This window comes from Perognathus longimembris, chromosome 15, assembly GCF_023159225.1.
Source record: "Perognathus longimembris pacificus isolate PPM17 chromosome 15, ASM2315922v1, whole genome shotgun sequence".
NCBI classification, from domain to species: Eukaryota; Metazoa; Chordata; class Mammalia; order Rodentia; family Heteromyidae; genus Perognathus; species Perognathus longimembris.
This window is the reverse complement of record NC_063175.1, coordinates 30,630,338-30,642,671: the sequence shown is the minus strand read 5'-3', so window position 1 is coordinate 30,642,671 and position 12,334 is coordinate 30,630,338. Positions and strand designations below refer to the sequence as shown.

Genomic DNA, 12,334 nt, shown 5'->3' with positions numbered 1-12,334 from the left:
TGTTGTGGCAGAAACCAATCTCTTAAGACCTCAACTACCTAAGTATGTTGGCCTATTGCCTCCCCACAGACCCAGTGAAATTCTAGCAGCCATGTCTTCATGGAGGGCACATACACCTCCCTAGGAGGTTACTCAAAATGTATAGACACCGGGGCTGGGTATATGGCCTAGTGGCAACAGTGCTTGCCTCGTATACATGAGGCCCTGGGTTCGATTCCCCAGCACCACATATACAGAAAACGGCCAGAAGTGGCGCTGTGGCTCAAGTGGCAGAGTGCTAGCCTTGAGCAAGAAGAAGCCAGGGACAGTGCTCAGGCCCTGAGTCCAAGCCCCAGGACTGGCCACAAAAAAAAAAAAATATATATATATATAGACACCAATTAAATCTCTAGTTCCTCTCATACATCACTCCTCAGGAGGACAGTGCCTTGATACTCCTCACAGACCTGAGGTTTCTCTGGAACCTCAGGCCTCATGAGTGTAACTGCTAACAAAGAAAAGGAGAGGGAAGTGAAATGGACAATGGCTATAAAACATGGACCAATGAAAGATTCTGTGCAGAAGCCTCTGACCAAGCCAGCAAAAGCACATACACTTATGAGAAGGTATGGCAAATACTTCTTGGTCTACTTCAGCCTTCCTAAATCCTTGACAGTATGACTGGGCCACCTTCTGCTGGGTTTGAGTATGGAGAGCAGAGGCAGTGCAGCTTCCTCAGCATGGATCAATCAGTGCCAGCAAGAAATAGGCAAATAAACAGAAGTATTGGCCTGTGAGAAAGAGAGACTGGTACTGTTTAACCTGAATGACACCAAGGCCTCTAACAGGTCTTGCTCTAGTAATTTGTATCATACGCATGATGAGAAGGAAAAAGAAATGCTAAGCTTCCTTAAAACCTCTTGTCTGGGGGCTGGGGATATAGCCTAGTGGCAAGAGTGCCTGCCTCGGATACACGAGGTTCGATTCCCCAGCACCACATATACAGAAAACGGCCAGAAGCGGCGCTGTGGCTCAAGTGGCAGAGTGCTAGCCTTGAGCAGGAAGCCAGGGACAGTGCTCAGGCCCTGAGTACAAGGCCCAGGACTGGCCAAAAAAAAAAAAAAAAAAAAAACCTCTTGTCTGTAGCAGTTGCAGAGAAAAAGAGAAGATATTTTCGAGAGAATAAGACATTTCCCAGAAAACAAGAGTAAAGCCATATCCAAAAACATAATTAGTCTGAGTGAGAGTTTGAGATTTTGAGTTCAAGTCCTGGTATTCACACACACACACACAAATTTTTTTTAATGGGAATGGTTGCTGACTTTATGGAAACAAACTTCATTAAAACAAAGATTCTTCTAGGAGCTGCCTTAATACCATGCTTTTGAACCAATGTGCGTGTTGTTACTTTGGGGGCTTATTTTTTTTAATTTTTATTTTTTTTTCCTGTGTGTTCTTTTTAAGGAACTCATAGCATTGCTTTAATTCTTAATTTTTTTTTGGTATATAAGTGGAAAGCCATTTCTAACTGGCTCATTTTAAGGTACAAGTTAAATCTCTAGTGCTTTTGAACATTATGCTGAAAAAGCCAAAAGAGTCTTGATACTTTGTGTAGAAGAAAAATTTTGTGTGGATATTTTTTGTATGAAAAACCATGGCTTTGTGGGGCTGGGGATATGGCCTAGTGGCAAGAGTGCTTGCCTCATATACATGAGGCCCTGGGTTCGATTCCCCAGCACCACATATACAGAAAACGGCCAGAAGTGGCACTGTGGCTCAAGTGGCAGAGTGCTAGCCTTGAGCCGGAAGAAGCCAGGGACAGTGCTCAGGCCCTGAGTCCAAGGCCCAGGACTGGCCAAAAAAAAAAACAAAAAAAAACATGGCTTTTATAAATATTTCTAATGTAATTGTTTGTAAATTTATTTATAATGTGAACTGTGGCAGCAAAGACAGCATTTTTGTTGTTGTTGTTGTGCTATAAAGAATCCATGAAATAAAAATTTAAGCGGGATGGAAAAAAAAACAAAACATAACTAGTGCTGGGCACCAGGGCTCATGCCTATAATCCTAGTTACTCAGAAGGCCAAAAATCTAAGGATAGCTGTTTGAAGCCAACCTGGACAGGAAAGTCTGTGGACTCTTTTATTTTTTTAACTTATTTATTGTCAAAATGATGTACAGAGAGGTTACAGTTTCATATGTTAGGCCTTGATTACATTTCTTGTACTGTTTGTTACCTCCTCCTTCATTCCCCCCTCCCTCTGTGGGACTCTTATCTTCAATTACTTCAGGGAACCAGAAGTAGCACTGAGGCTCAAACTGGTAAAGCATTAGCCTTGAGCGTAAAATCCCAGGGACAGTGCCCAGGACCTGAGTTCAAGCCCCATGATAGACCAAAAAAATATATATATACATACATATATATATATACACACACACAAATATATATATGTGTGTATATATATACGTATGTATATATATATATTTACGTATATATATATATATATTTAGCTAGCTGTTTTTGACTTTTAGCCTTTGGTTATGATCCACCCTCGTCTATCTCTGAATAAAAAAATATAGCAATATTCATTTAGAAAGGTGCTCAAGTTTATAAAAATATGAGTCAGAAAACTGGGAATTATTTTGCAAGCTCTGCCTTCTCTTCCTTAAAATGTATGTGTTAGAAAGTTCTCTTCATATTTTTAATATTTCAAAGAAATATATTTGTGGAATTTAACAAGTAAGAAAAGCCTTACATATGTATATGGCTTGTGGACTCATTTTTCAAGGTTATATCTGAAGCTAGGTCCTGGTGGCTCACACCTATAATCCTAGTTACTCAGGAGGCTGAGATCTGAGGATCACAGTTTGAGGCCAGTAAAGGCAGAAAAATCCATGAGTCTCATTCTTAATACCCAGCAAACAAGCCAGAGAGAAGGTCTGGCTCAATGATAGAGTACCAAAATTGACTGAAAAAGAAAAAAGTAACAGCACTAGGTCCTGAGTTCGAGCCCCAGAACCAGCATACACACAAAAAAGTTGTATCAGAAAGACAGTATTTTGTGTTTCTATTTAATCATGCCTGTAAAAATGTTAGTTTACATTTGAAAAATATATTAAGTTTTTAAAAAAGTACCTTTTTGTCTCGACTTCCAGTGAAGAAATATTTACTATCAGGACTCCAATCACAGGACCAAATAATTCTACTGTGCACAGAAGTGATTTTGTTGGTGAAGGCAAACAGACTGAAAACTGGATCTGAAAAATACATGTACACAGTACTTAAAAAGCAGAGAGAACTGTTTACCTGTTAGACAGACCTGCTTAAGGGCAAAATATACTGTACAACTTAGTAACTGATTTCCATATGTTCACTTTTGTAACTGACCCCTCACCAGAAGGCTATGTACACATAGCTGTTCTTCTAGTAGGGGATAAGTTTCTATATCGAGCAGCCACTCTTTAAAAGTGACTGACAGTAAACAGTTCCTAGATGGCCAAGAAAGAATTTAATCGATGCTTCTCAGAGAAGCCTGAAACAAAAGGAAGGAATGGAGGGCAAAAACAGAAAGGAAGGAAAAAAGAAAAAAGGGAGGAGAGAAGAGAAGCATGGATCTTAAGAAAAATTTTCCCTGTAAGGTAACTTCTAGCCTTTAAATGGGCCAAACCTATAACATGTAACTGCTTATGAGGAAACAAAGGGAGTAGATTCATTCATCTAAGATCCAAAAAGACACAGAAATGAGTACATATGTTACTTATAGCACTTTAACTTTTCAAAGGAATTGCATGTCAGGTAATCACTAGTGATGCTAAAGAAAACATAGATGTTCCCCAACTTACAATTGTGTTATGTACTGACAAATCAACTGAAAAGTGAAAATACTGTCTAGTCAAAAATATATTTAATATATCAACCCAACAAACATGAATGCTTAGCAACATAGCAGAATATAGAGAGCTGATGCTTTATTCTGTGATCAGCTGCTGGGAGCTGCATTGTGCCGCCATTGTTCAGCACTGAATGGCTAGCACAGGTAAAGATAAAATTCAAAGATTTCAAGTATGTTTCTACCAGATGCATGTCACCTTTTGTCTACTGCAAAGCTGAGCAATTCCTAAATCAAACCATCTGAATTCAGGAAACATCTGTAGTCTATGCTAACACGTACTTCTGAGTATATTTTATAGAAGCAAGGTAGTCCCTATTCTCAAAGGAATAGAAATATCAACTGATCAAATACAATACAAGTCATATCAACACAAAATAAAAACATGGGCTTAAATGAAACAAATACATTTTAAATGTTCTTTAAAATTCAGGAACCAGAAGGAACTAGGGGAATGGTACACAGACTTTAACAATACAAAGCTTTTATTCTTTTCTTTTAAAAACTTATGCCTGGCTCTGAGCAGACTGCAGAGAATAACAACTTGCCTGGGGCCACATTATCCAGACACATGCCTAACCAGCCCTTCCCAATGTGACAGAGGAGGGTAGGAAAAGCCTGTGAAGAATTGTCTCCCATAAGTGCCCTAATTTAAAATCTTACTACATTTATAAACCAGTTTAGACAGAAGAAACTACTTAATTACATCTTCATTATTTCATTCCTAGAAAATCCTAGCTCAGGATTCATTTGTTTTAGTGGCTACATTCTATAATTATTTGCAGAATTTAATTTCCTACATGCAGATGTCTGAACATATATCGAGATGGCTAAACACATGCCATACTGAATATACAACCACAAGAAGTAAACCTCGGGCTGGGGATATGGCCTAGTGGCAAGAGAGCTTGCCTCGTATAATGAGGCCCTGGGTTCAATTCCCCAGCACCACATATACAGAAAACGGCCAGAAGTGGCGCTGTGGCTCAAGTAGCAGAGTGCTACCCTTGAGCAAAAGGAAGCCAGGAACAGTGCTCAGGCCCTGAGTTCAAGGCCCAGGACTGGCCAAAAAAAAAAGAAGTAAACCTCAAATCACCTGCAATTATTTATATCTTTCTAGGAAGCCTAAGTCTCCCTTAGTTATTGAAGGCTCCATCACAGCACAGGGCTCTGCCAGCACCTTGTTACCTATCTACTTTTCTTTGTCACACGGCTGCTTAATGCATAGATGATGGACATAACTCCTTTACTAGTAACTTGCCCAGTCAAAAGCTATTTTACCGAATTCAGGTGAGTTTATGTCCTGCCTTTTCCACAATGACCAGGTTCGATCTCTGGAAACAGCCAGGAAGAACTTGTCATTAGGTGAGAAGGCCATCTGGGTGACCGTCAGACTGTGGAAAACTAAGTTCTGCACCTGTTTCCAAGATGTAGTGTTCCAAAGAATGATGGCCGCATGCTCTTTCTTAGCTGCCTGTGGGACACACGGGAAACATAAAGCTGTTAATCAAAAATAAAACATTAAAAATAATATATTGTTCCTATATATACTTTACATAGCTGTTTAAAAGAAAAAAATAAAAAAGAACCTCAAAAAACTTCTAAAGGCTGGGTACTGGTGGCTAATGTCTCTAATCCTAGCTACTCAAGAGGCTAAGATCTGAGGATCATGGTTCAAAGCCAGCCTGGGTAGGAAAGTCCATGAGACCCTTCTCTCCAATTAGCCACCAAAAACTGGATGTGGCACTAGATCTGAAATGATAGAGCACTAGCCAAGAGCAAAAGCAGCTCAGGGACATCACCCAGGTCTTCAGTTCAAGCCCCAAGATTGAAACACACACATACACACACACACACACACACACACACACACACACACACGAAAAGATACATGCTGCACATATAACATTTGAACACTATTTAAAGATGATGAGGATCATTTTAATATGAAGAACAAATTTTTAAAAAAACTAGAGTTACCAGAACTGCATTACAAAGAAGAAAAGAAAACTGTCAAGAGAAAGGAAAATGTCTGGTGAAAAAGTATTCCCACCATGTGGTGGGATTGTTTCCGTACATACACACAGTGCACAGTGTACTTGTATGGAAATATGTGTGCATGTATGTAGGGAAATATCACAATGAAACCTGCATACCACATAGGTATGCTAATTCAAAGAAACATATTTACTAGCCAAACAGAAGAACCAAAGTGGAATCAAAATAAAAAGTAATCCAAAAGAAGTAAGATAGAACAGATGGATCTAAGAAAACAAATAGCAAGATGACTTATATCCAATCAGTTTTCACATTAATATAAATGAAATCTCAAATACTCCTATTAAAATACTGACAGAATAGGTGAAAAAACAAGAGTCAGTTGTATGTTACCTCTAAACAATCCACTGAAATAAAATAAACACCTTAAAAATAAAATGGTTGAAAAAGACATAAAGTTTCAAAATGCAACTTTCAATAAAACTGAAAGCATAAAAACATTGAACAATATTAACAACCTGATATAATTAGTTACACAACAGTCCATCCAAAAGAACAGAATACACATTATTTTCAACTGAATGTAGATAGTAACTGAGATTTGTTTCAAAAGGATCAAGTGATAGTATGGTCTCTGACCAAAATTAAACTAAACCAGAAATCAATAAAGAAAAGTACTTAGAAAACATTTAGTATATGGAAGCTCAATGATATGTTTTGAAATATCCCACTGGTCCTAGATGAATCAAGCTGGATGCTGGTGGCTCATGCCTGAAATTCTAACTACTCAAGAGGCTGAGATCTAAGGATCTTGGTTCAAAGCCAGCCTGGGGAAGTAAAGTAAGTGAGACTCTTTTCTACAATTACCCACCAGAAAACCAAAAATGGAGCTATGGCTCAAAGTGCTAGAGCACTAGCCCTGAGTAAAAACACTCCAGACAGTCCACAAGTCCTGAGTTCAAGCCCTACAACCAAAAAGGTTTCTTAAAAAGAAAAGACTTGAGTCAAAAGGAAGTCAGAAACTATTTTTTTTGGTTTTGTTTTTGTTTTTTTGGCCAGTCCTGGGCCTTGGACTCAGGGCCTGAGCACTGTCCCTGGCTTCTTTTTGCTCAAGGCTAGCACTCTGCCACTTGAGCCACAGTGCCACTTCTGGCCGTTTTCTGTATATGTGGTGCTGGGGAATTGAACCCAGGGCCTCATGTATACGAGGCAAGCACTCTTGCCACTAGGCCATATCCCCAGCCCGTCAGAAACTATTTTTAAATTGGGTATGAACTTTAAAAGCTTACTTAAATTTATGGAAGTTATTATTTTGAAAAATCTGGGTCCCAAAACATAAGCACCTGCCATAAAGAGCTGTGAGACTGGAGAAAAGGCAGATGGAGCCAGAGTGCACTTTACTGGGCCTCACTGACAGAGGCATGATTGTGGGCAGCAAGACCAGTTGATTCTCAAGATCATAGTCAGAAAAATGGAACTTATAAGAGTTAGGACAAGAGTGATTACATCTCAGCAGAAATGTTCCTCCTTTATCTTAAGCTACTATCAAGAATGTTGGGCACATTCTGGCTCCCATAATATCAGGCTCTGGATCATAAAGTTCCACATATACTCTAATGGTTTTGGTTTTCTTTTATAGTTTGCTGGGAAAAACAGATCAAAGTTACTCAGGGGCAATCACAATAATTATGACTCAGGATGATTGTAGTCTGATCAAGTTATGTCTCTGTAAGCCTGAAAACAGTATTTAGAGGGAGATAACCAAAGAGGAGATGCAATCTAAGTAGAAAGAAATAAGGACAAGTAAACATCATTGAAAAATAAACAAGAAAAACAATAGCAAAGAAAGTCAGTGAAATAAAAAACTGGTTCTTTGAAAATATAAAATCATCAATTAACTGTTCAATTTCCAGAATGCTCCATTCGAATACAAAGCATAAAGGAGGAAAAAATAGAAATTACCAGCAGCAGAAATATAAAAGTGACATAAGTAGTTTCTATGGTTATTAAAAGCATAAGGCAATATTACAGAAAACTTTGTGCCAGTAAATTTGAAATACCAAATAAAGAGATATGTTTCCTGAGATGCTAAATATGAAAGTAAAGTCAAGGAATATACATAATCTAAATAGCCTCATTAATAGCTACTAACATGTAATTAAAAACCTTTCTGCAAAAATCATCAGAATCAGTTGGCTTTACATGAGAATTGTATGAAAAATTTTTAAAGTTATGTCAACACTACAAAAATGATTCAAGAAATTGTAAAGGAAGAATTACTTCTAAGATGCTTGTATTACACAAAAATAAAATGAGGCCATTGTGAGGAAAACTGAAGTGTAATAACCTTCATAAATGACTGAAAATGTTTAACAAAACATTAGTAAATAGAACCCAATAATATGCAAAAAGATAATACATTATGATGAAATTTGGTTCTAGAAATGCAAAGTTGGCTCACCAGCTTTGAAAAATCATTCAATGAAATTTATTTTAAAAAAGAGAGAGAGAAACAGAGGAAGGAAAGAATTTATAGAATTGAGCAGCCATACCAGATAGACTTTCAGATAACTAGAAACTGCAGGGAACTTCTAGAAACAGATAAAGATGAACCATGAAAAAGTTACAGCAAACAACATTCTCAATAAAGACAGGAATGTTTGCTTCTGATATGAGAACTAATACAAATATGTTTGCTGTCACCAGTTCTATTAAATATTAAGACATATTACTGGGAAAGAAAAGATTTTCATTCATAGGGAACATAACCATCTGGGTGGAAAATCATCTGGTATCCATAATAAAGCTATGGAAACTAACAAATGACTTTACCAAGGTTGCAGGACAAATAATCAATATACAAAAAGCAACAATTTTGCTGTGTGTAGTTTCTCATGCCTACAGTCAGTTATTTAGAAGGCAAAGATGGGAGGATTGCAGTCTGAGGCCAACCTAGAAAAAAAGTTTTTGACACCCATCTCAACCAATAAAACTCTGGATATAGTGGCTCATGTTTGTAAACCTAGCTATTTGGAAGGTAGCAATGAGAATGACTGCAGTTGCAGGCAAGACAATCACAGCTCCAGGTAGCAGGAACAAAAAGTTTACTAGACCCCTATTTCGACTAATAAAGAAATGTATACAGTAGTGTATGCCCATAATTGTAGCTATGTGGAAAACCTAAATAGGATCATATTGAGTGGAGAACAATGGACCAGGCATACACATGAGGTCCTATCCTCAAAACAACTAAAGTGAAAAGGGCTCAAGTGTGGCTCAAATGGTAGAATGCCTGTCTGTGGGAAGCATTCAGTTCAAACTCCTGTACTGCAAAATTCAACTAGCAAGAAGCCAGTGGCTCATACCTGTAATCCTAGCTACTGAGGATCGTGGTTGGGAGCCAACCTGGGCAAGAAAGTCCATAAGATTCTTATCTCCAATCAACCACCCCAAATCTGGAAGTGGTGCTGTGGCTCAAAGTAGTAGAGCACTAGCCTTGAGCAAAAAAGCTCATGAACAATGCCCAGGCCTTGAATTTAAGCCCACAACCAACAGCAACAATCAACTATTTCCATTCATGAACATGAAACAATCAGACAGGTAGAAAAAAAAAAGGACAAATGTTAACTGATGCTGAAAACCAAATATTCCAGATGTTATGATGCTAACACAAGAGAAAACGGTGTATGTGAGCATTCTTGTCAGTAATCTTGGTAAATTGTACTTAAATCTAATATTATTATAAAACATATCTAGGAATATGGCTTAGTGGCAAAGTGCTTGCCTAGTATGCAGGAAGCCCTGGGTTCGATTCCTCAGTACCACATAAACAGAAAAAGCTGGAAGTGGTGCTTGTCTCAAGTGGTAGAGCACTGGCCTTGAGCAAGAGAGACTCAGGGACAGAGCTCAGGCCCTGAGTTCAAGCCCCAAGACTGGAAAAAATAAATAAATAAGACAGCTTTGAAGACATACAGCATCAGAGAAAGTTGAGAAAGTTAGGGTTCAGGAAGACCAAGCACCAGTGGTCTTTCACGTCACATAGCGTTCTACCGAAATCTCTATCAACCTGCAGGAGATTCATGACCCAAATAACTTATGAAAAAAGGTAAAACTCCCTACCTTGCAGGCTGAGGCAAGTAGAGTCTTTGAATTGTTACAAGCAACACAAAATATTTCATAACCATGTCCGTATCTAAAATGTAAAGAGAAAATGCATGACTTCTGTATTAGTAAATTGGCCTATACTTATTCTGCAAAACATTAAAAAGTAGAATGAGTAATATCAATTTCTTTATGAACCCACAATTTTTTAAGAGACAGAACATTTTTTGTCTAAGTAAATATGTGGGGTTAAAAACAGGGAGACTGGGGCTGGGGATATAGCCTAGTGGCAAGAGTGCCTGCCTCGGATACACGAGGCCCTAGGTTTGATTCCCCAGCACCACATATACAGAAAACGGCCAGAAGTGGCGCTGTGGCTCAAGTGGCAGAGTGCTAGCCTTGAGCGGGAAGAAGCCAGGGACAGTGCTCAGGCCCTGAGTCCAAGGCCCAGGACTGGCCAAAAAAAAAAAAAAAAAAACAAACAAAAAACAAAACAGGGAGACTGGCAAAAATGTCAGCTTTCTAAAAGTAATACAAGGGCTGGGAATATAGCCTATGGCAAGAGTGCTTGACTCGTATACATGTAGCCCTGGGTTTGATTCCCCAGCACCACATATATAGAAAATGGCCAGAAGTGGCGCTGTGGCTCAAGTAGCACAGTGCTAGGCTTGAGCAAAGAGAAGCCAGGGACAGTGCTCAGGCCCTGAGTCCAAGGCCCAGGACTGGCAAAAAAATAAAAATAAAAATAAAAGTAATACAAGTCATTCAAACAATCAGGTAAACATTCAAGTTTCATCTCCTACCTCAGCTGATAGTACAACAAATTATAATTTGATCCTTATCCCTCTGAATAACCACTGAAAACATGATTGAGTATAGAAAATGTATACAGGAGAAAGTAACAGAGACAATCAAACTGTAAGGAGGATAAAAAACCTCAGGCTACGATAGAAACTAACTATGATAAAATACACTGTGACTTACAGCTTTTGAACTTCGGGCCACAGAGTGTTCTGCAGAAGTTGATCCTCAGTGGGAGGTTCTATAGAGAAAAATAAGTAGCACTCATGTAGCCATCAACAAAATACTTTATTCTGTATACCAATGATTTTTATTAAATTATGTTTTTGTCACTTCTTACCAGTAAGTAGAGAAGGTTGAAAGGGTACTTGTTGATACTCAAAGCCAGTACTAGTTAACAGCTCCTCTTCATCAGAAGGCTGAGAAGCTATATCTCCTAGTTTAAAAAACACATCAACACCATGCATGGAGTCACTATCTTTATGATTCAATTACTGTCTCAGTACTAAGGCCACCCATTAGAAAGTAGTAACACGTCGTTTATTTCAGAACTGTGCACGTGATTTCACACACAAAGGTATTTCTATTTTTTTAGTATTTTCCAAACAAATACCTATAAGCATTAATGAAATCCACAATGATTCCTTCCATTTTCTTTGACCTGACATTTAACACATGTCTAAAACTACCCAATAAATAGATTCACATAGCCCAGGTTCATATCTATCATTATAGTGCTCCGTAAACACTTCGAAAGCTGAACCTATTTCAGTGGTTTGCATGTGTACACACTTTGAATATCATAAAATATTAAAGACAGACAGACGTATTGTGATTTTTAAAACAATGTAGTGAGCACTGGATACATATTATGCTAGTGTGTAATGCTTCAAGTACTATTATGGGTTCAATCACCAAAGCCTTACCCTGAAAAACAGCTTTATTTGATAATCCCAGTGCAGGGACAGTAGCTCCTTCTGGAAGACTGCCATCTTGCTAGAATAAAAATAATTTGACATGTAAGATGTTTTGTTTGCTTGTTTGGTTTTTATTTTGGTGGTACTTAGGTTTGAACTCAAGGCCTCATGCTTGTTTGGCTGGTGCTCTACCTACCACTTGAGTCCCACCTCCAATCATGCTTTTTGCTGGTTATTGTGTAGATGGAGTCTCATAGACTTTTCTGCCCACGACGGCTTCAAACTTTGATCTTCCAGACCTCAGCCTTCTAACAGTTAAGTTTATAGGCATGAGTCACTGGTGACCAGCTGACATGCAAGCTATAAATGCTAAAAGTTACTGTTACCTCAGACACTACAAAACAGTAATGCTCACAAATGCTGAAAAGCAGTTTTAAGACCACCCATGGGGAGAACTATATTTTCTACTTCTTGAATCTGATAGATTCAATGCTGAGCAATTACTGTCCTAAAACCAGTCCCTAACCCTGACACAGCCCAATTCATAAAATCAGGAACCTTCTCATCCATAAATTCATCTAATCCTAACAGATCAGTGGGTTCAGAGTCTCAGAAGAAATACAGTAGAATGTAGATAGAAGGCCAGAG

General features: G+C 38.3%; 1 protein-coding gene across 2 annotated transcripts in view; it reads right to left on the bottom strand.

Annotated features, from left to right (window-relative positions):
• The window catches only part of Elp2 (elongator acetyltransferase complex subunit 2), a 37,118-nt gene that overhangs the window by 3,768 nt on the left and 21,016 nt on the right, over positions 1-12,334 (bottom strand). For both annotated transcript variants that reach the window (XM_048363664.1, XM_048363663.1), the window contains exons 14-19: positions 11,696-11,765; positions 11,110-11,205; positions 10,953-11,010; positions 9,987-10,059; positions 5,151-5,343; positions 3,116-3,237 (exon numbers count right to left, since the gene is read on the bottom strand). In XM_048363664.1, the coding sequence (XP_048219621.1) occupies positions 3,116-3,237; positions 5,151-5,343; positions 9,987-10,059; positions 10,953-11,010; positions 11,110-11,205; positions 11,696-11,765 (612 nt within the window). The remainder of the gene's footprint in view (positions 1-3,115; positions 3,238-5,150; positions 5,344-9,986; positions 10,060-10,952; positions 11,011-11,109; positions 11,206-11,695; positions 11,766-12,334) is intronic.